Source organism: Physella acuta, unplaced genomic scaffold (assembly GCF_028476545.2).
Source record: "Physella acuta isolate Inbredline_101_S28 unplaced genomic scaffold, ASM2847654v3 ptg000067l, whole genome shotgun sequence".
Classification (NCBI taxonomy): domain Eukaryota; kingdom Metazoa; phylum Mollusca; class Gastropoda; family Physidae; genus Physella; species Physella acuta.
The window spans coordinates 295,701-320,876 of NW_026731587.1; the positions used below are offsets into that span (position 1 = coordinate 295,701).

The 25,176-nt window shown below is 40.0% G+C and overlaps 1 protein-coding gene across 5 annotated transcripts in view; it reads left to right on the forward strand.

Moving 5' to 3' along the window:
• Positions 1 to 1,249: 1,249 nt before the first annotated feature.
• Positions 1,250 to 25,176, forward strand: part of LOC131951866 (protocadherin Fat 1) — a 47,999-nt gene continuing 24,072 nt past the window's right edge. For 3 of the 5 annotated variants that reach the window (XM_059314293.1, XM_059314275.1, XM_059314308.1), the window contains exons 1-8: positions 1,250 to 1,392; positions 3,123 to 3,227; positions 19,729 to 19,809; positions 20,036 to 20,132; positions 20,876 to 20,966; positions 21,871 to 21,932; positions 22,106 to 22,249; positions 24,993 to 25,121. In XM_059314293.1, coding sequence (XP_059170276.1) covers positions 3,165 to 3,227; positions 19,729 to 19,809; positions 20,036 to 20,132; positions 20,876 to 20,966; positions 21,871 to 21,932; positions 22,106 to 22,249; positions 24,993 to 25,121 — 667 coding nt within the window. In that variant the 5' untranslated portion in view covers positions 1,250 to 1,392; positions 3,123 to 3,164. Of the gene's footprint in view, positions 1,393 to 3,069; positions 3,228 to 19,728; positions 19,810 to 20,035; positions 20,133 to 20,875; positions 20,967 to 21,870; positions 21,933 to 22,105; positions 22,250 to 24,992; positions 25,122 to 25,176 lie in introns of all 5 variants that reach the window. The other 2 variants (XM_059314284.1, XM_059314301.1) reach the window with 2 other exon arrangements.

Genomic DNA, 25,176 nt, shown 5'->3' on the forward strand with positions numbered 1-25,176 from the left:
CTAGAGGAACACGCACATTTGTAGTTAGGGAAACACGCACATTTGTAACTAGGGGAACACAAACAGGTGGTGCTCGGGGAACACACAGGTGGGGCTAGGGGAACACAAATAGGTGGGGCTAGGGGAACACACAGGTGGTGCTAGGGGAACACACACAGGTGGTGCTAGAGGAACACACACAGGTGGTGCTAGGGGAACACACACAGGTGGTGCTAGAGGAACACGCACATTTGTAGTTAGGGGAACACGCACATTTGTAACTAGGGGAACACAAACAGGTGGTGCTCGGGGAACACACAGGTGGGGCTAGGGGAACACACAGGTGGGGCTAGGGGAACACACACAGGTGGTGCTAGGGGAACACAAATAGGTGGGGCTAGGGGAACACAAATAGGTGGGGCTAGGGGAACACACACAGGTGGAGCTAGGGGAACACAAATAGGTGGGGCTAGGGGAACACACACAGGTGGGGCTAGAGGAACACACACAGGTGGGGCTAGAGGAACACACACAGGTGGTGCTAGAGGAACACACACAGGTGGTGCTAGGGGAACACACACAGGTGGTGCTAGGGGAACACGCACATTTGTAGCTAGGGGAACACACAAAGGTGGTGCTAGGGGAACACACAGGTGGTGCTAGAGGAACACGCACATTTGTAGCTAGGGGAACACGCACATTTGTAACTAGGGGAACACAAATAGGTGAGGCTAGGGGAACACGCACAGGTGGTGCTAGAGGAACACAAATAGGTGGGGCTAGAGGAACACAAATAGGTGGGGCTAGGGGAACACACACAGGTGGTGCTAGAGGAAAACACAGGTGGAGCTAGGGGAACACAAATAGGTGGGGCTAGGGGAACACACAGGTGCTGCTAGGGGAACACACAGTTGATACTAGGGGAACGCACAATTGGGGCTAGAGGAGCACACAGGTGGTGCTAGGGGAACCACATTTGTAGCTTGGGGAACAAACAGGTTGGGCTAGAGGAACACACACAGGTGGGGCTAGGGGAACACACATTAGTAGCTAGGGGAACACACACATTTGTTGCTAGGGAAAAACAACAGCAGAGACGGTACTTTTAAAATATCGATTCCAAGGTCTACTTCAGCATAAACAATAGCTTAAAAACATTAATATGCTTGTCTATTTCAGACTAGACGATACCTTAAAATGTATCGATACTATTTTAACAAATTCCAATTGCCTTACAAAAAGGGAGGTTAGTCATGTGGAACATGTTTACTGACTGGTTATCGGGCCTTTGTATCTCCGAATGAAGTGGCAAGCTCTATCAAAGATCGCGTGAAGAGAAACGCTAGATCAAATTCTCTTAGCTCGATGGTGTCAAATAAAAATATTGCTGACACGCCTGCAGTGACAGAAGAGGTAGGTTCGTCCATCTAGCTATAATGACATTTAAATAGCTTGGTTCGTCCATCTAGCTATAATGACATTTAAATAGCTTGGTTCGTGCATCTAGCTATAGTGACAGCTAGTATAGCTTGGTTCGTTCATCTAGCTATAGTGACAGCTAGTATAGCTTGGTTCGTCCATCTAGCTATAGTGACAGCTAGTAAAGCTTGGTTCGTTCATCTAGCTATAGTGACAGCTAGTATAGCATGGTTCGTCCATCTAGCTATAGTGACAGCTAGTATAGCTTGGTGCGACCATCTAGCTATAGTGACAGCTAGTATAGCTTGGTTCGTCCATCTAGCTATATGACATTTAAATAGCTTGGTTCGTTCATCTAGCTATAGTGACAGCTAGTAAAGCCTGGTTCGTTCATCTAGCTATAGTGACATTTAAATAGCTTGGTTCGTTCATCTAGCTATAGTGACAGCTAGTATAGCTAGGTTCGTCCATCTAGCTATAGTGACATTTAAATAGCTTGGTTCGTTCATCTAGCTATAGTGACAGCTAGTATAGCTTGGTTCGTCCATCTAGCTATAGTGACATTTAAATAGCTTGGTTCGTTCATGTAGCTATAGTGACAGCTAGTATAGCTTGGTTCGTCCATCTAGCTATAGTGACAGCTAGTAAAGCTTGGTTCGTTCACATAGCTATAGTGACAGCTAGTATAGCTTGGTTCGTCCATCTAGCTATAGTGACAGCTAGTATAGCTTGGTTCGTCCAACTAGCTATAGTGACATTTAAATAGCTTCGTTCGTTCATCTAGCTATAGTGACATTTAAATAGCTTGGTTCGTTCATCTAGCTATAGTGACAGCTAGTATAGCTTGGTTCGTTCATCTAGCTATAGTGACAGCTAGTATAGATTGGTTCGTTCATCTAGCTATAGTGACATTTAAATAGCTTGGTTCGTTTATCTAGCTATAGTGACAGCTAGTATAGCTTGGTTCGTGCATCTAGCTATAGTGACAGATAGTAAAGCTTGGTTCGTTCATCTAGCTATAGTGACAGCTAGTATAGCTTGGTTCGTTCATCTAGCTATAGTGACATTTAAATAGCTTGGTTCGTTCATCTAGCTATAGTGACAGCTAGTATAGCTTGGTTCGTTCATCTAGCTATAGTGACATTTAAATAGCTTGGTTCGTTCATCTAGCTATAGTGACAGATAATATAGCTTGGTTCGTTCATCTAGCTATAGTGACATTTAAATAGCTTGGTTCGTTCATCTAGCTATAGTGACATTTAAATAGCTTGGTTCGTTCATCTAGCTATAGTGACAGCTAGTATAGCTTGGTTCGTTCATCTAGCTATAGTGACAGCTAGTATAGCTTGGTTCGTTCATCTAGCTATAGTGACAGCTAGTATAGCTTGGTTCGTCCATCTAGCTATAGTGACATTTAAATAGCTTGGTTCGTTCATCTAGCTATAGTGACAGCTAGTATAGCTTGGTTCGTTCATCTAGCTATAGTGACAGCTAGTATAGATGAGTGGGTTTAAAAAAGGGATATCTTAAATTTAAAACGAAATTAAATACTTCTGTTGGATTAAATTCATGGTCTATAGGCATAGATAGGTTAGCTGTAGATTAAAGCATTTGCGTTGCTTTTTCAACTACGATTCTCTTATATTTCACCAATGGTTTGTATTTCACCAGATGTTTGTATTTCACCAATTGTTTGTATTTCACCAATTGTTTGTATGTAAAAGTAAAAGTGTTTGCCACTGATCAAGTTACTTTCGCGGAAGGCCATGGATTTCGCCAAGACAGGCTTATTTTTTGCTCTTGTAGTCAACATTCAGCCTGTTCGTTCGGTAAGTCATTAAAATTTGTTATGTAAGTCAATCAAGCCCCCCCCCCCCCATCAAGAATATCATTAAACACAAGAAAAATGTAATATAACCCAACACAAAGATAACATAATAAAGCATAACATAACAGAAACATAACAAACGTATAATTAATATAGAAAAGCATTTATAATGGCAAGCTTTTATTTATAACTAGCAGGATATGCGTTGCGCTGCTTGGGTTTCGGGGAATATATAGAGTTTTCAATTAAATGTCAATATGCAAATATGGTCATCAGAGAAAATATATATAACCTAACTTGCCATAATCTCAACCGGTAATGTAAACGTTAATATAAACATAACGCTATTTCTACTCGTAGACTTATAATCATGTTTATCATTCTTATCATGCTTATCATGCTTATCATCCTTCTTATCCGTTACCGTATCCTTATCATCTTTGCCATCTCTATCGCTCTCCGATGAGAAAATAATATTAACTAATTTTTAAATCTAATATATAAAGTTGAATATTTTTTTTTTAGATTTATAACACCTTTAATATTAATTTTAAATATAAAGTTGAATAATCTATGCGACTGCGGACAACGGGCAGCGGACCCGTGATTACAATGGAATAGAGAAAAAAATACTTAAAAAAACTTTTAAAAAAACCACGTTTTTCTTGTGGACTAAAAAGTAGAAAATAACTATTTACATACATTTGATGACAAAAAACGTGGGTACGTTCACCATCAAATTTCCCGACCCATCTGCCCGACCCACGTTTTTTGTCATCAAATGTATGTAAATAGTTATTTTCTACTTTTTAGTCCACAAGAAAAACGTGGTTTTTTTTAAAAGTTTTTTTAAGTATTTTATTTTCTCCTTTTTAGTCCGTTGCTACACATAAAAAACGTGGTTTTTAAAAAAGTTTTTTATATAGTTTATTTTCTACTTCATCTAATGACTTGATTAAGTATGACTTGACTAAGTGTTTATAAATACACGGACTAAAAAAATCTTGAGCGACCAGGATTCGAACCTGGGTTGTCGCGGCCACAACGCGAAGTACTAACTACTATGCGATCACGGCCAGCGCGCTCACATCGATTGGGGCCGAAGTAAATGTGTCGATAGGCCTCCAGTCTTGTCGGTATCTTTAGAAATCATGTCCTCAGTTTTATGGTCCTTCGGGCGTAATTAAATTAAGCTAATTACGGTCTCTAATTGCTAGTTTTTATGATTGCATCTGAAATTGTTAGGCGAAAGTAGCCTGCCTGCCAAATTTCAGAGCTCTAGAGCAATCAGAAGTGGGTTAATTTTCGATGTCAATTTTAACAACAAACATCCAAACAAACGCGAAGCTGAGTTAAGAATAAAATACTTAAAAAAAAACTTTTAAAAAAACCACGTTTTTCTTGTGGACTAAAAAGAAGAAAATAAATTTTTCTTTTGTGCTTCCTCGAGCTGTGCAGGTTCTTGTGATGACTGACAAAAAACGTGGGTACGTTCGCCATCAAATTTCCCGACCCATCTGCCCGACCCACGTTTTTTGTCACTCATCACAAGAACCTGCACAGCTCGAGGAAGCACAAAAGAAAAATTTATTTTCTTCTTTTTAGTCCACAAGAAAAACGTGGTTTTTTTTAAAGTTTTTTTTTAAGTATTTTATTTTCTCCTTTTTAGTCCGTTGCTACACATGAAAAACGTGGTTTTTAAAAAAGTTTTTTATATAGTTTATTTTCTACTTTATCTAATGACTTGATTAAGTATGACTTGACTAAGTGTTTATAAATACACGGACTAAAAATCTTGAGCGACCAGGATTCGAACCTGGGTTGTCGCGGCCACAACGCGAAGTACTAACCACTATACGATCACGGCCAGCGCGCTCACATCGATTGGGGCCGAAGTAACTGCGTCAATAGGCCTCCAGTCTTGTCGGTATCTTTAGAAATCATGTCCTCAATTTTATGGTCCTTGGGGCGTAATTAAATTAAGCTAATTACGGTCTCTAATTGCTAGTTTTTATGATTGCATCTGAAATTGTTAGGCGAAAGTAGCCTGCATGCCGAATTTCAGATCTATAGAGCAATCAGAAGTGGGCTAATTTTCGATGTCAATTTTAACAACAAACATCCAAACAAACAAACAAACGCGAAGCTGAGTTAAGAAAAACGTGTTAAAATCGTTTTAAAAAACAACTTCATCGCCATAGTGTGAGATATCTAAAGTGCTCATCATATAAATTAATGATATAAAAATTAATATATTTCATTTTCCAAAATTTATAATCTTAATTGACAAAAGGTGCATTAAAGAAAATTAAAGAAAATGTCTCACCCTAAACAAAAATTTGAATTGTGTCTGAAAATTATTTACTTTTATTCCTCTAGCACTGATTACGTCCCTTGATAAATTAGGAAAACACAATTACTTCCCTTTAATAAAAACATTACATCTTGGGGGGGGGGGGGTACCTTTTATTACTTTGTTTTGGTGTTGGGTAAAGGTAAAAAATAATTACATAATTAGCGTGGATTGATAAAGTGAATTCTGGTAAGTAAAAAATAAATATTTTAAACACTGCCTTTTATTTATTTTATACACTGAACGTACTGTTTACTATTTTTTTAAAAATTAATTACAATTTAGAAGCCAGTCCATAAGCGTCCTCTATGTTTACTTCTATCTTTCCGTTTGCGGATAAGCTTGGGGTATTATAGTCGTTTACTAAATGAATCAGGTGGTTCCGCCGGCGCCACAGAATGGTGCGATTTAAAGCCCCGGTCTGGACTGTGAGCACTTTGCGTTTATGTTTGCGATTGTGTGTTCTTTGTGTTTGGGTTTGCGTTTGTGGTTGGGTTTAGAATTGTATTTATGTTTGGATTTAGGTTTGTTTTTGTTTGCTTTTTAGTTTGCGTTTGTGTTTGTGTTTTCTTTGGGTTTGTGGTTGGGTTTGTGATTTTGTTTGTGTTTGTATTTGTGTTTGCGTTTGTGCTATGTTTGCGGTTTTTTTTTTTGTGTGTTTTGGTTTTGGTTGGTTGTGGTTAGTGTTAATTCCAAAAGTAATATATTTCCTATACCCGGGCAATGCCGGATATATACTGATTACTAAACACACTAGTCATAGCCATTTACAGATAGGTTTTTCACAGAGGCCAGTGCATGGCCTGGCCGGGACGGCTAGTAAAACGTTAAAAGTAAACTCTGATTTATAATTATAGCACCATTTTAAATTATTTAAGACTCTATTTTTTAAAAACTTCAGCGAAATTTTTATTTCAGAAGGATAAATACTAACATTGTAAAAACAGGGTTTATTTAGTGACTGCTGCACACCTTCTAGCGCTAGAGTTGAAAGTGTAAAGCGAAAATAAACTATCCTAAGCTGCATCGTATATTTATTCGAATAATTAACGTATACTGCGAAAAAAAACTAGTAGTAGTGCCATGAATTGCGTTCTTAATACATTTTTAAAATCTCAAACTTCTTAACAGAGCAGCATGATTAACCAAATCTACATTTAATAATATTGAAACCTAAAAACAACAAATCTCAATTAAAATAATAATTAGTAAGCAATGCAACGTTGTTGGGCTTTTAAACAAAATAAACCGGGAGTGATCTCCCCTAAACTTTCTCGAATATTTTTATATAAAATAACAGGGGATGGGAACTCGGGCTATAGACATGATTTTTAATCCATTTTAAATACTTAAAGTTTTAAAAATAGAATAAAATCTCGCAGACAAAAGAATCGCACACCAAGTGAACACTAAATAAAAAAGTGCATAATAGTGCGCAATATTATCTATCTATATACTACTAAAAGTCAAGTTTGTTTACATGTTTGAATATTTATTTTTTTGTTTGTTTTTTTTTTTTTTTTTTTTGTTTGGCTGATTGACTATTGCGCATGGTTGCACTCATCGTGGAGAGCTGTAAAATAGTATGTAGGTAGAGAAATTTTTTTGTTTTAAGACAGACTGTTAATCACACATTTATTTAAAGACGTTAATTAATTTATTAATTTATTCATACGTAGAGTAACCCTATTTTTTTAAAAAGTTTAGAACGACCACTACACTCGGCGGGGCCGTGACGTAACAGTTTTTTGTTTACTCTTTAGTACAATAAAATGGCGGCGTCTATCGAAGAAAATTGTGTTCCCATTCAAAAGTTTAACGCGTTCTAAATCTAATTTTCTGTCGGTCATAACTTTAACAATACGTCCGTTTGCTGTATTTATTACGTTCCAACACTTATATCAATTTTCAACTGTCTTTTTTCATTTAGTTTTACAATAAATTTCTCTAGATCTAAAGATCAGCTGTCGAAGTAAAGTTATGAATCTAGCCTAGATCTAGCCTAGATCTAGGTCACTAGACTATATGTAAATTCTAGATCTAGACTTAATGTAAATTCTACATCTAGAATCAATTTCAGGCCTTAATACATCTAGAATCTATTTCAGGCCTTAATTATTTTATATAAATCTTTGTTTGGCTAATTTAAGATAAAATTTAATTTGAAAGTTACTACTACTAGACTTAGATCTAGATCTATGCGCGTAAATCAAGTTGCATAAGGAGACTCAAAGTATAGTATAAAAATTCATTTGTGACGTCACGAGTAAATAGCTAAGTTGGTAGTGTAGGCGCTCTCATGCGGGTGGCACAGGTTCTAGACCAATGTGTCAATGATATTTTTTTTGTCAATTTTTTTTAGATGTGAATGATAAAGTTGCCTATCTGAACTTGGCAGGATACAGGGCAGGTGAAGTAGAGTTCATCTGTTTCTTTGTCCTAAGCATATGAAAGGATAGTGTGGTCAGAGACATGCTCGGCTGGAATCGTTTTTTAAACGATAAAAACATGTTGTCTGAGACTTGGCGGGACACTGGGCAGGTGAAGTAGAGTTGAGTAGGTCACATGTGACGTCAGTATATGAAGGGATAGTCCGAAATCGGTGTTTTCGGTGTTTTTAAAAGATAAAAAACATATTTTTGAATGTGGGGTCTGTTTTTTGTGACGATAAGTGACACTACAGTAGCGTAGCGAGGAGGGGGGGGGGGGCGGGAGGGGGAGGGGAGGCGGGTGGGGGGGGGGGGAAGGGGAGGCGGGAGAGGGGGAAGGGGGGAAGGGGGGGGGACATATGTTGGGGCGCCAAAATGGTTTGGAAAAATAAATTGAAAGGTTGAGGGGGGTGCAAATCGAAAGTTTGAGTGGGGGGGGGGGGTGCACATCAAAAGTTTGAGGGGGGGGGGGGGGGGGGTTGCAAATCGAAATCTTGCGGGGAGAGGGGGGGTTTGCAAAACGAAAAGTTTGTCTCCGGGCGCAGGGAAGGGTCGCTATGCCTCTGAGTGACAGACGTGATGTTTTTTTATGGATGACCCCCGAAACCCACAATTATCCAAGGGATGACGGGTGGTCTAGTATACTACTAAAACTCAACTTTGTTTACATGTTTGAATATTTATTTGTTTGTCTGATTTCGTACTGTAAGGAAACTGCTCGATATGGGAGGCTGTAAAATAGTACGTAGGTAGAGAAATTTTTTTGATTGCAGACAGATTGTTAATCACACATTTAGTAAAAGACGTTAATTAATTTATTGATTTATTCATAGGTAGATTAACCACATTTTTTTAAAAAGATTAGAAAAACCACTAGACTCGACGGAACCGTAACGTCACAGTTTTTTGTTTAGTACAATAAAATGGCGGCGTTATCGAAGAAGATTGTGTTCCCATTCAAAAGTTTAACGCGTTCTAAATCTAATTTTCTGAAGGCCATAACTTTAACAATACGTCCGTTTGCTCTATTTATTACGTTCCAACGCTTAAAATCAATTTTCAACTGTCATTTTCATTTAGTTTTACGATAAATTTCACTAAATCTACAGATCAGCTGTCGAAGGAAGAACTTGTTATGAAATCTAGATTCTAGATCTAGCTCTAGGGCACTAGACTTTACGTAAATTCTAGATCTAGACTTAATGCAAATTCTACATCTAGAATCTATTTCAGGCCTTATTTTATATAAATCTTTGTTTAGCTTTAATGACCATCTAATTCGAGAATACATCGGATTTATCTATCTAGGTTCTAGAGCTAGATATAGTAGGATTATTCGCTTTATTGGAGGCGTGGTCGGTTGCTAACAACAATGGCGTCCGGACCGTACGCATGACTTCCGACTATTTTTAGGCTATCTTTACCAAGAGCAAAATGGCGGGTTTTCACGTTATATAAACATGCTAAGCGAGTCGTAGAATCTAGAACTAGATAATTTTATCTAGATCAAGATAATTTTAAACCTTCATTATTTTATATAAATCTTTGTTTGGCTAATTTAAGATAAAATTTAATTTGAAAGTTACAATTACTAGACTTAGATCTAGATCTATGCGCGTAAATCAAGTTGCACAAGGAGACTCAAAGTATTAAACTATAGTACAAAAATTCATCTGTGACGTCACGAGTAAATAGCTAAGTTGGTAGTGTAATCGGCTTTCATGCGGCTGGCACAGGTTCTAGACCAATACGGCTCTGATAATTATTTTTTTTTCAATTTTTATTTTATTTTTTAGATGTGAATGATAAAGTTGCCTATCTGAACTTGGCGGGATACAGGGCAGGTGAAGTGGAGTTCATCTGTTTCTTTGTCCTAAGCATATGAAGGGATAGTGTGGTCAGAGACATGCTCGGCTGGAATCGTTTTTGAACCGATAAAAACATGTTGTCTGAGACTTGGCGGGACACTGGGCAGGTGAAGTAGAGTTGAGTAGGTCACCTGTGACGTCAGTATATGAAGGGATAGTCCGAAATCGGTGTTTTCGGTGTTTTTAAAAGATAAAAAACATATTTTTGAATGTGGGGTCTGTTTTTTTGTGACGATAAGTGACACTGCACTAGCGTAGCAAGGGGGGGGGGGGGGGCGGGTGGGGGGGGGGGGGGGGGGGGAATAAGTCCCCGGGCGCCGACCTTACGGGGCGCCAAAATGAGTTGGAAAAATAAATTGAAAGGTTGAGGGGGTGCACATCAAAAGTTAGAGGGGGGGAAGTAGTATATTAGGTCCCTTTTGGTTAGCATGGGTGAAGGAGCCATGGGTGAGCAGGAGCAGGAGCAGGAGCAGGATGCGGAACAAAGGATATATAGTAAAATACTCACCCACCTGGCGGATGGTGAAGGAGCCGGCGGGACAATGAGATATAGTAAAATACTCACCCACCGGGGTGAGGGTGGGTGAGGGTGAAGGAGCAGGCGCAGGGTGAAGGAGCCGCAGGCGCAATGACATATAGTAAAATACTCACCCACCTGGGTGAGCAGGTGGGTGAGGGTGAAGGAGCCGCAGGCGCAAAGGCATATAGTAAAATACTCACCCACCCTAGGGTGGGTGAGCAGGTGGGGGAGTAGGTCACAAGGTCACCACCGGTGACCTTGTGACGTAATTAGTAACATTATGACGTAATCATTGACCTAGTTACGTAATTTTAATGTGTTTTTTAATTAGTTTTAATGAGTTTTTTAAATTTTAATTAATTTTTGACCTAGTTACGTAATTTTAATGTGTTTTTTAATTAGTTTGAATTTAATTTTTAAATTTTTAATTAATTTTATTAACGAGTTACGTAATTTAATGCGTTTTTTAATGAGTTTGAATTTAATTTTTAAATTTTAATTAATTTTTGACCTAGTTAAGTAATTTAATTACTTTGATTGTATTTTTATTTTGTTTAATTTGTTTGTTTACTTGTTGTTTAATTTAATTACTTTGTTTATATTGTGTAATTTTTATTAACGAGTTACGTAATTTGATTATTTGTTTATATTGTGTAATTTTTATTGACGAGTTACGTAATTTGATTATTTGTTTACTTTTTAATTATTTTTATTTTGTTTATTTTTAATTTTATTTTATTTTATAATTAGTTAAATTATTATTAACTAGTTACGTAATTTGATTTTAATTACTTTTGTTTATTTATTTATTTGATATATTTCTTTTCTTTGTTGTTTAATGTTGTTTATTTATTTGAATGTATGTATGTTTTAAATAAAAGACTAACACTAGCATGTACTAGAACAGTCTTTGTATAGGTACCATTCTTCAACACAACGAACGTTACAAAAATAGAACATCCATTAAAGATAACGATCAGCCACAGCTGTTACGTATCGACCCGCCCGCGAAGTTTTCTCACCGCTGCCCGTTTTAATGGGAATGTATTGATCGCAGCCGCTGGCCCATCACACCTAATTAAATTTTTGTTATGCTTCACCGAGTTTCCCCCGAGCGGTTGACAGCTGTGCAACAGCTGTTGTGCGACAGCTGGTGGTGTAATTAGGTTGAGCAATCGGACATTACCTTGTTGGTTTTCTAGTACGCGTATGCTACACGTATATACACACACACACACACACACACTAAATTAGAACAAAAGTCTTCTTATATTTTATTTGTTTATTAACGTTTTTCCAATTCATCAAAGGCTTTTAAAATTTCATCCTGTAAACTCAACAGGCGCTCAAAGCAGACGCGACTCATACTAACACCAGAATTTGTAGGAAAATTAAGATCGGTCCCATCTATAAGCTCTCTAAGATTTAAAGTGTTTTTGTTCATGAATTGGCTAACAATCGCCAATTTAAATCCGGTGTGATTCATCGTTCGTATTTCCGTCACTTTATTGTTACTCCTGGCCACAAGTATCCAATCTTCATTAGACATCTTGAAATAATCTTTTATAATTAGTTCCAATAATTTGAAGTGTTAAACGTGTTATAATACGATCGTTAATATATTGACGACTCGCTGACGCCGAAAAGGGTTGTAATATAACTTTTAAATTTGCACCTCGAACTTTCTTCAAAACAAAATAGGCTGCATATAGCCCACAACTGTTGGTTAGAATATCTTGTAACACTCTTGAATTGTAAACGAGTGGTCTGTTTGAATTATTTTTTATAAAAGACAAAATGGCCCGCTCCCGAGGTGGTAAGCCAAAACTATCGAAATAAGTAAATTGCGATAGTCCGTTGAAAAATAGACCAACCCAATGACTCCCTGCCTCCGAGGACGAATCTAGATTGATAATGAATGCCGCTTGCTTCGTTCTATCGAGACGCGCGGGTAACTGATCGCACGCTAAAACGGCAAAGAGAGTTGTGCGTTGCACAAATAAGTCCGCGGCCAGTATACTTTGTAGTTCTCTTGTGTTCATTTTCTTTTATAGGCCAAGTTAGGCGGTGTAATCTGTCAGCACTTGCCTCGTTTTCGAAATTTCTAACACCGAATCAAGTTCAGCATACACAATAACTTGAATCGGGTCAGCTGTAACTTGTGAAAATTTAAGTTCAATAGAAACAGGTCCGGATTTAGCCAATTCAAATTGTTCACCATCCAAAAGACTAGGGCTTAAATCAAAAGCAAACAGGGTATACCCGTTCTTAAAGTTTTTATAATCTATCCCATTACCAGCATCTTTTCCAACCATACCAAGAGCGAGGTTACTATTGAAAAACGCTCTAATGGCTTGTTTCTTATCAAAGTCCATGACCAGTGGTTTTCCCGATAACGAGCGACCATCAACGCTTACATTTAAATACGTCAAGTGAAAATGTTGAAAATTGAAGGGGTTTTTCGTGTAACTTCCATTAAAGGCGGTAGAGGCGACTAGACCGATCACTAAACGGGTCGGTGTTTGACTCATATACAAATTGTCTTGGTTGTGACTTAACATACCTTTCGGTATAGCAAAGGTTTTTATTACAACGCGTTTAAAAGGGTATTTTGCATTTGTTGTCGTTAAAGCCTTTTCGTGTGCGATAGAAATGGCGGGGTTAAGTCTGGCTTTTCTAACCACCAATGTTGCGTACGTTATAACCGCTTTATATCACTTGTTTGGTTCTGCTGTCAAGAGAGTGAAACTGTCTTTTGCGGGTGTAAGTTTAATTTTAATGTCAACACCATTCAGCATATACCGATCTTGAGCGAAAATGTCAGAGTGTATACGTCCCATCATATCGATCTCATGACTTTCAGCAGCGGTGGTGCGGCGAATCCTATACCCTTCATTATTGTCATCTTTGAATTCCTCGAAATAACAGGCTAAGTCCCTCGCATAAAGAGCGGCCGATAGAGACCCATTCTTGGCCTCTTCCCCGTGATTTAACGTAGCTTCCAGATAGGCGCGATACGGATAGGTGTTCTCACTAGCAGTAATTAGCGTATCGTTTAGAGAAATATCCACTTGTGAAAATAAACTGTGCAAAAAATAATTGACGGGTGCGACATCAACGTCCGCTGGTATTGAATCACCATTCGCTAAGGTTACTTTAGCGCGCACGTGTAAATAAGTATTAAACAAATCGAGATAGTCTTCACTGTTGCCAGAAATGGCAAATTCTATAGGTGCACCTTGTGCCAAGGACGCCAGGGGATGTATTTCAACAAATTGACCCTCCTCGACGGCAGTTTGTGTCGGGGGTGTACTAAATAAATCCAATCCAGAATGTAAGCACTCACAGGAACTCGGGTGAATAAGAGCCATGGTTAAGCAAATATATCTGAATACTTGGGATGCTTCTTCTTAACACACGTCTTCGAATGTTTGTGGTTTGGTCTGCGTGTTAGTTTTATCTGTTGTTCGAAGGGTTCACCCGGTGGTCTCGAGAACCCCCGCTTTCTTCTCAACCCGCTTCCTGATTGGTTTTGTCCTAGGTGATCAACGGCGCCTTGCAATAAACGATGTCCGGCTTCCTTGGCGAGTTCTTTAAACGATTCTCCAACGTCTCTTCCCGCTAATGCGTCGTTTGCAACTTGCAACCCGGTACTAACACCTTCTCTGAGTAAAGCCTTACCTCCGGTCTTTATCCAAGGGAGGACCATTCGGCCTAGACCACTAAAGAAACTACCAATACCGTGTCCTCTCTGATTTCGCCCACCGATAAAAACGGGTAAACCATCGCCGTACTGGTTACAGTAAAAATCCTCGTACAATTTAGGGTTTCGATGTAAAAGTGTGTGTTTCACCATGGTGTGAGTTATTCGAGATCGAAATGTTTACGTGTTCTAAAATGGAGTGTCAACACCGACGTTCCACTTGTGAATGAGAGCGTTTGTCCCAAGTCATCGCATAAAAGTATTTCCACAGTGTCGAATGAAAAGCGGTTCAGGGGGATGTAGTGGGGTTTGTCGTAAATACGAAAAACGGAACTTGGTTTCTTCTCAACGATCGGTACGGTCCGAAGCAAAGGGACCATGACATCACCAACCGGTCTCGTTTTTACGAGGTCACAATAGACGAATACCGTTTTTACTTCGTCTTCAGGGAGAGGTTTCTCTCTAACTCTACCAGGAACATGCAAATAGCTTGTCAACCTGTCACGGATGGTACTTTCTATTCCAGCCGCAATTACTTTTACGACAACTTTCTTAAATCCCTTGTTACAGTTTGAAATTATAACTTCCACTTTTTGTTCATCAATATCTCTTTTTATTAGTTTTTTAATAGCGTTAACAAGCGGGTCTATGTAATTATATTTGGTCTGTCGTACTCCAAATATGAAAAGGTTAACGTCTTCACCTTCTGTACTGGAATGATACTGGAGCCAAATTTGATGTTCTCTAAGCATACAAAACGCGTTCGGCATTTGAATCTCGACCAGACCAACTTCGTAGTGTAAACTCACATCGATAGTCTGTGGTAATTTAACGAAAAAATGCCCAGCCTCGTTGTCTGGAAAAACATTCGGTGATGTATTGCTAGGCAGGGTCACATAAAAACTCATTGTAAAATTTTGGTCCTTGCAATGGTTGGGTTAGGTAAAATATATCCGAGACAGCTGGATAACAACACGACCCAGAGTTTTCCCTCTTTGTCGTCGACCGTTCCACGCGTCAGATTAAATAGTGAAAAAGCAATGACGACAAATATAACCAACATTTGAGAGATGAAAACGATTTCCGGTCGTGTCCTTAGTCTACCGAACCAACTCGAAATGGTCGAACCGATAGAAGACGTGGTGGATCTGGGTCTCACCTCGATCCCACCGAACGGTCTGAGCGTTTCTTCCAACACGGGGTCATCCAGACTTAGGCTTTTTACCGTTTCCTCCATCCCTAGTCTTTATATTTCGAAATGTCTCTAGCTGAAATCCAACTGTTGAATGAAGGGTTATAACCGAACCACTTGACTAAATACTCTTTACCACCGACACCCTTTCTTTCTTGTATAATTTGTTCGACGCGGTACACTTTTTTGTCCCCCACTTTCTGAAGCTCCTCTTTGTAAAACGAACCTTTCACTTCTTCACCTGAATCATCTTTCAAGACGTATGTTACAGGCGTTGTCGCGTTCACGCGGCTCACCGTAAACAGTTCTTCCGTCCACGACGGGGTATAACCCTTTTTAAACGTGTTTCGGCTTTGGCCGATCCGTACACGATCACCTTCGTTAAATACTTTTCGATAAGTAATGTCCCCATGTTCGTATAAAGTATTCCAGACCCTTTCTTGATTAGACAAATTAACATTCACAGGGGCCATACGAATACTCCTATGGTACGAGTGGTTATAGTTGGTGATCAAGTCGTCTACGACATCAATGTAACGAAGACGATTTGTTTTTGTAAAGTACCGCCACATTTTTTCTTTTAATGTTCGATTGAATCTCTCAACTATAGCCGCCTTAATATCTTCATTCTCAGTGGTAAAGAAATGAACGCCTTCATCTTTAAGAAATTTTAAAAATGTCTTGTTGACAAATTCACTACCTTTGTCTGTTTGAAAATTTATAGGTTTTCTAGTAGTAAATATTTTACGTACGGCCTCCACTAGAGCCTTACCCGTTTTTTTCTTTATCGGAATCGCCCAGGCGAATTTGCTAAACACATCGATGCAGGTCACTAGGTAAGAAGCACCACCATTGTACTTTCGTAATATGCGCATATCTATAAGATCCGCTTGAAACTGGTGATTTATCCCACCGGTGATGGTGGCGCGCCTCTGAAAGCGTCGCCGAAGAGGTTTATGTAACGTGTAGGTATCCTGATGACTTAACCATTCTTTAATTTTCTTAGTTCCAATTTCAGGGTGCTTAAACACGCCGCCGTAGGCACCTGGTCTACTAGGATCATAGTAATGTCTTTTTAGTGTTTGGTTTTTTCCCACGCGTCCCATTTGGTAGTGCTTGTTTTAGTTTTCTTACTTCTGGTACGTTTCGAGGGTGGTGTTTTTTCTACGTGTGTCTTCGTTTTCTTCGAGGGGTGAATATCAGAGTCAGGCGAGCCGGATTTCGTTTTAGTTTCAGATTCTGTTATGTCTATCGTTTCTTTTTTAGGTTCGGTTATGTTTTCTTGTGGTTTTTCAACCTCGGTCGTTGGGGTATTCACGGTGGATGGTTTCACATCGACTAATCCTAGGGACTTGTTTCTATAATCGCTAAGTCGCGTCGTGTAGAGCTGTAGTGTCTTTTGATATTGTCTCACTTTGTCGTGTGGTGACAAATCTTCCCTATTTAAGATATGTTCCATTTGCATATCCAAAAGCCGTAGACTATCGTTGAGTGTATCGGGTGGCACATATGCTTTTTGTTGCATAGACTCTAATAGTCGAGGATCCATTAAAAGCATTTTCCTGGCCATCTTTAAAACCCCAAGACACCTTTAAGCACACCGAGAACTGGTCCGAGTAAAGCACCTAGGAAACCACCGGTCTGCAAAATTTGCTTTCGTCTTTTGACGGTCAATGACTTTTTGGTAAGTTGTCTCAAGTTCACTTTGTGACGACGCAAACGACTCTTCTGACCGGGCGTGAGGGGAACGTTGCCTTTTAAGACATTGTGACAGCACTCGCATAACGTTTTTACGAGTTGTGGGGTAGCATTTTCGACAACGGCTTTCACGGCGGGTGGTTTGGCCCGAGCCAAAAACCTTAACATCTCACCTTGTTGTTTTACCGACTCAGACATGGTTGCTTTTATTTCGGGACGTAAACGACTTGCTGCTCGTAAGAAAAGATACTACTGCGTAATCTCAGATTATCCGGTGTTTCCTGTCGAAGGTCGATCAACAAATAACCATGAGGGGCCGATGTTGCGTCCTTAAAACTTTCCTGGACATACGAAACGCGACCGGGATACATTTGTTTTGCCAAATTTGTAATTTGTGAACCGTCTCTAGGGTTCTTGAACAACACTATGTAATGCGAATTGAGACTGATGGTTCTTTGTTCTTTATTTTTCCCGAATAGGTTTTGGACAATATACATGACACTAATATTACGATGGTGACTCACTTTCGTAAACAATTTTGTAATTCGCTCATCTGTTTCCGCCATCAAATCATCGATGACGACTAGACGTCGACGTTTTCCATCCCCCATTGATCCATTTTCTAAGTCAGGAAGACCTTCCACAAACTGAACGTTCTTTATGGTATCAAACAAAGGTTGCCACTCCCCGTAACAGTAATAAATTTCCTCGGGTTCCGGATCCAGCATCTCTGACACCTGGGATAAAAAGGTTTTGACAAATACTGTTTTACCACTCCCAGTTGGCCCAGCGATCAGAGCGGTAAAGGGATGTTTCCATCTCGGATCCATCGTTTTAAATGGTTGATTTTGCTTCCAGTCATACATCTTATACAGGATACCGAGTTACATAACTTTCGGGGACAAGTAACAAAACAATAACACATACTTGTCTTTTAATATAAAAGTAAGAAAGTTAGTTTCTGTGATTGTGTGTGTGTGTGTGTATATACGTGTAGCATACGCGTACTAGAAAACCAACAAGGTAATGTCCGATTGCTCAACCTAATTACACCACCAGCTGTCGCACAACAGCTGTTGCACAGCTGTCAACCGCTCGGGGGAAACTCGGTGAAGCATAACAAAAATTTAATTAGGTGTGATGGGCCAGCGGCTGCGATCAATACATTCCCATTAAAACGGGCAGCGGTGAGAAAACTTCGCGGGCGGGTCGATACGTAACAGCTGTGGCTGATCGTTATCTTTAATGGATGTTCTATTTTTGTAACGTTCGTTGTGTTGAAGAATGGTACCTATACAAAGACTGTTCTAGTACATGCTAGTGTTAGTCTTTTATTTAAAACATACATACATTCAAATAAATAAACAACATTAAACAACAAAGAAAAGAAATATATCAAATAAATAAATAAACAAAAGTAATTAAAATCAAATTACGTAACTAGTTAATAATAATTTAACTAATTATAAAATAAAATAAAATTAAAAATAAACAAAATAAAAATAATTAAAAAGTAAACAAATAATCAAATTACGTAACTCGTCAATAAAAATTACACAATATAAACAAATAATCAAATTACGTAACTCGTTAATAAAAATTACACAATATAAACAAAGTAATTAAATTAAACAACAAGTAAACAAACAAATTAAACAAAATAAAAATACAATCAAAGTAATTAAATTACGTAACTAGGTCAAAAATTAATTAAAATTTAAAAATTAAATTCAAACTCATTAAAAAACGCATTAAATTACGTAACTCGTTAATAAAATTAATTAAAAATTTAAAAATTAAATTCAAACTAATTAAAAAACACATTAAAATTACGTAACTAGGTCAAAAATTAATTAAAATTTAAAAAACTCATTAAAACTAATTAAAAAACACATTAAAATTACGTAACTAGGTCAATGATTACGTCATAATGTTACTAATTACGTCACAAGGTCACCGGTGGTGACCTTGTGACCTACTCTCCCACCTGCTCACCCACCCTAGGGTGGGTGAGTATTTTACTATATGCCTTTGCGCCTGCGGCTCCTTCACCCTCACCCACCTGCTCACCCAGGTGGGTGAGTATTTTACTATATGTCATTGCGCCTGCGGCTCCTTCACCCTGCGCCTGCTCCTTCACCCTCACCCACCCTCACCCCGGTGGGTGAGTATTTTACTATATCTCATTGTCCCGCCGGCTCCTTCACCATCCGCCAGGTGGGTGAGTATTTTACTATATATCCTTTGTTCCGCATCCTGCTCCTGCTCCTGCTCCTGCTCCTGCTCCTGCTCACCCATGGCTCCTTCACCCATGCTAACCAAAAGGGACCTAATATACTACTGGGGGAGGGCTGCAAATCGAAATCTTGAGGGGGGGTGCACATCAAGTTTGAGGGGGGGGGGGGGTTGCAAATCGAAATCTTGCGGGGGGTGGGGGGAGGGGTTCAAATCGAAAAGTTTGTTCCCGGGCGCTTGGAAGGGTCGCTACGCCTCTGAGTGACAGACGTGATGTTTTTTGATGGATGACCCCCGAAACTCACAGTTATCCAACGGATGACGGGTAGTCTAGTATATATATATATATATATATATATATATATATATATATATATATATATATAACCATACAGATATAGATATAGGTGTAAATGTAGTTGTATATATAGATATATATACTTAGCATAAGTATATATCTACGTATATATACATGAAACATGCGTTTCTATGTTCCTCAAACAGGCAGCAAGCTACACAGTGTTTAGTCCTAGTAGTGTTACAATACCAGCTACAACTAAGACGTTGTATAAACTTAACAGTAAAGTAAGTGCTCACCTAACCAATCACTCACCTGACCATTCACTCACCTGACCATTCACTCACCTGACCATTCACTCACCTAACCATTCACTCACCTGACCATTCACTCACCTGACCATTCACTCACCTGACCATTCACTCACCTGACCATTCACTCACCTGACCGTTCACTCACCTGACCGTTCACTCACTTGACCGTTCACTCACCTAACCTGATCTGTTGACTCAGGTCAACTGTGTTCCAGCGTCATTAAGCGACATTTGCACCTGTCTCGTAGATGTCAACAATGGACCTTTTGCGACGTTCTGGCTCAATACAGACGATGGTGAGTATTGGACATTTCGAGTTTCAAGCACTCAAGTTTTGTAATTTGCCTACCATTACTTCGGTCCATTTATCTAAGCTAAAATCTTTGAAAAATGTATGTCAGTTTTAGTTCTAAATTTTTTTCTAGTTTCTAGATGGTTTTATAATACATGTATGTATATCATACATTTAATACTTCTGTACTTGCTTTTAAGCAACAGATCTTCGCGGTTGTAAATAAAAAATCAAAATTTTTAAATTGGTGAAATTTAATTTTTAAGAACTCGATTTTTTTATGAATTGCTGTTGGTTCATTAACAAGTTTTTCATTTAGGCATTTAAAAAGGTTATGGTGGTAGTGGAGATAGGAACTGCGTGTGGTTGGTGGGTTGGACAAAATAGTTACGTCTATGTCGAAAGTCGAACGATTCATTTGTCTGGAGCCTATATGTTGTGAGCCCATTTGTCGGGAGCCAATATGTCGTGAGTCAATATAATGGGAACCCCCATTGATGGGAACCAATATATTGAACCCTTTTTAAGGTGTAGTTTGTGACGGGGCTGTTTCGTCATTTTGACGTTGTACCTTTAATAACAATCTTCAACATTTTCAGCTCAACAACCGATCGTCAAATTCCGGGCAATTTGGGGTTGTTTTTTTTGTTGCAACATGTAAATAGAAAACATGAGTAACATGAACGTCTGTCCTGACAACTCTACAAATATTAAACTTTGCCCTCACCTTTACATTCGCTTGTGCAGGATACTATGTGTATTACGACGCCAGCGTAAACCTAACCCCTGGTACAACGTACCCAGTTCGAGTCACATGCAAGGAGAGCAACAACAACGTGTAAGTACATTCAGTACGTTGCTGCAACAGCCAGTAGCTTCACCCCTAACATCCGCTGCTGCATCAGCCAATAGCTTCACCCCTAACATCCCCAAACTATACGCATCATTGGCCACTAGCACGACCCATCATTGTTATTATCCACCCATCACTGTTATTGTACAATAGCTCCACCCATCACTGTTACTATCCAATAGCTGCACCCATCACTGATATTGTACAATAGCTCCACCCATCACTGTTACTATCCAATAGCTCCACCCATCACTGTTATTGTACAATAGCTCCACCCATCACTGTTACTATCCAATAGCTCCACCCATCACTGTTATTGTACAATAGCTCCACCCATCACTGTTATTGTACAATAGCTCCACCCATCACTGTTATTGTACAATAGCTCCACGAACAAAAGAACGAATAAACGAATAAGTGAATGAACACTTAAAAAACAATGAACGAACGAATAAACGAATGAACGGATGAGGGAATAAGCTAAATTGAAGAATGAGCGAAAGGTGCTCAAGTTATCGGTATTTTGGAAACCGGAAATAAATCAAAGTACCTTTTCCGGTTACTGAAAAATCGTAAAAATATGAAAGAAAAGTACAAATTTGATGTTTTTCTGTAGTATTACGATTCTTTCTCTATTCATTTTTTTTTTGCAGTATCACAATCCCTATTTTTTGCAGTTTTTTTTATTAGTGCGGATTAGTCTCGATGTATTCAGTTGTTTTAGGGTTCACTAGCAAAGCTAACATTAAGTGGCTTTTTATTCTAATACTAAACATTTACATGACTCTTCATTCTAACACTAAACTTTGATTTTTTATTTAAATACTAAATAAATAGGCGACTATTTATTCTGCTACTTAACATACTATATGCGACATTTCTTGTGCAGCATTAATAGACGAACTCTTAACGTGATAGCATCCAGCAACACAGCGCCTACATTTTCTCCTAGTAAGTTTTAAATCACAATCTTACAACTCATAGTTTTAAAATCAATTAGACTCTTTGTTAGACTTGTTTTTAAACGCTATTCGTTTGACTAATTGTTATACTCTAGTCGTTTGACTAAAAGTTACACTATTTGCTAGTCAAGTTGTTACAACGTACATTTCTATACCATCCAGCGAGCGCCACAGTGACCGTGACTGCAACAAGTACACCCCAGTACAGCAACATTTACACCGTGGCCTACACGGATGCCGACGGTGACGCCATCTTGTTTTCTTCCAGTTCCACACCATCAAGCGGGTACTTCACAGTTGGTGCAGGTACGGCTCGTCGTCCGGACAATCTGTCAGCAGAATGTCATCTGTCGGCACGGTGTCATTCATATGTCATATGTCGGCACTATGACGGCACGGTGTCACACATATGTCATCTGTCGGCACGGTTTCACGCATATGTCATCTGTCGGCACGGTGTCACTCATATGTCATCTGTCGGCACGGTGTCACTCATATGTCATCTGACGGCACGGTGTCACTCATATGTCATCTAACTGCACTATGACGGCACGCTGTCACTCATATGTCATCTAACGGCACGGTGTCACTCATATGTCATCTGTCGGCACGGTGTCACTCATATGTCATCTAACGGCACTATGACGGCACGGTGTCATTCATATGTCATCTGGTGGCACGGTGTCACTCATATGTCATCTGACGGCACGGTGTCACTCATATGTCATCTGACGGCACGGTGTCACTCATATGTCATCTGACGGCACGGTGTCACTCATATGTCATCTGACGGCACGGTGTCACACATATGTCATCTAACGGCACTATGACGGCACGCTGTCACTCATATGTCATCTAACGGCACGGTGTCACTCATATGTCATCTGTCGGCACGGTGTCACTCATATGTCATCTTACGGCACTATGACGGCACGGTGTCATTCATATGTCATCTGGTGGCACGGTGTCACTCATATGTCATCTGACGGCACGGTGTCACACATATGTCATCTAACGGCACTATGACGGCACGGTGTCATTCATATGTCATCTGACGGCACGGTGTCACTCATATGTCATCTAACGGCACGGTGTCACTCATATGTCATTTGACGGCACGGTGTCACTCATATGTCACCTGACGGCACGGTGTCATTCATATGTCATCTGACGGCACGGTGTCACTCATATGTCATCTGACGGCACGGTGTCACTAATATGTCATTTGTCAGCACGGTGTCACTCATATGTCATCTGTCGGCACGGTGTCACTCATATGTCATCTGTCGGCACGGTGTCACTCATATGTCATCTAACGGCGGCACTATGACGGCACGGTGTCATTCATATGTAATCTGTCAGCACGGTGTCACTCATATGTCATCTAACGGCACTATGACGGCACGGTGTCATTAATATGTCATCTGGTGGCACGGTGTCACTCATATGTCATCTGACGGCACGGTGTCACTCATATGTCATCTAACGGCACGGTGTCACTCATATGTCATCTAACGGCACTATGACGGCAAGGTGTCATTAATATGTCATCTGGTGGCACGGCGTCACTCATATGTCATCTGACGGCACAGTGTCACTCATATGTCATCTAACGGCACTATGACGGCACGGTGTCATTAATATGTCATCTGGTGGCACGGTGTCACTCATATGTCATCTGACGGCACGCCGTCACTCATATGTCATCTGTCGGCACTGTGTCATTCATATGTCATCTGACGGCAGGGTGTCACTCATATGTCATCTGACGGCACGGTGTCACACATATGTCATCTAACGGCACTATGACGGCACGGTGTCATTCGTATGTCATCTGACGGCACGGTGTCACTCATATGTCATCTGTCGGCACGGTGTCAATCATATGTCATTTGACGGCACGGTGTCACTCATATGTCATCTGACGGCACGGTGTCATTCATATGTCATCTGACGGCACGGTGTCACTCATATGTCATCTGTCGGCACGGTGTCACTCATATGTCATCTGTCGGCACGGTGTCACTCATATGTCATCTGTCGGCAAGGTGTCACACATATGTCATCTGTCGGCACGGTGTCACTCATATGTCATCTGACGGCACGGTGTCACTCATTTGTCATTTGACGGCACGGTGTCACTCATATGTCATCTAACGGCACTATGACGGCACGGTGTCATTAATATGTCATCTGGTGGCACGGTGTTACTCATATGTCATCTGTCGGCACGGTGTCACTCATATGTCATCTAACGGCACTATGACGGCACGGTGTCTTTAATATGTCATCTGGTGGCACGGTGTCACTCATATGTCATCTGACGGCACGGTGTCACTCATATGTCATCTGTCGGCACTGTGTCATTCATATGTCATCTGTCCGCACGGTGTCACTCATATGTCATCTAACGGCACTATGACGGCACGGTGTCATTAATATGTCATCTGGTGGCACGGTGTCACTCATATGTCATCTGACGGCACGGTGTCACTCATATGTCATCTGACGGCACGGTGTCACACATATGTCATCTAACGGCACTAAGACGGCACGCTGTCACTCATATGTCATCTGACGGCACGGTATCACACATATGTCATCTGTCGGCACGTTGTCACTCATATGCCATCTGGTGGCACGGTGTCACTCATATGTCATCTGACGGCACGGTGTCACTCATATGTCATCTGACGGCACGGTGTCACTCATATGTCATCTGACGGCACGGTGTCACTCATATGTCATCTGACGGCACGGTGTCACGCATATGTCATCTAACGGCACTATGACGGCACGGTGTCATTCATATGTCATCTGACGGCACGGTGTCACTCATATGTCATCTGACGGCACGGTGTTACTCATATGTCATCTGACGGCACGGTGTCATTCATATGTCATCTGACGGCACGGTGTCACTCATATGTCATCTGACGGCACGGTGTCACTCATATGTCATTTGTCAGCACGGTGTCACTCATATGTCATCTGTCGGCACGGTGTCACTCATTTGTCATCTAACGGCACGGTGTTACTTATTTTGCAGCGGACGGCACAGTGCGGACCGCCATCGACCTTCAAGCTGCCACAACATTGAGCCACAAGGTGAGCATCTCAGCAACGGATTCGTTCAACACGGTCAACTCTGCCTTCGTTCTTTACGTGGAAATAGTGGGTAGGTTACATTAAATATCAAGAACAATCATCCCAAAAGCGTATTACAATCATCA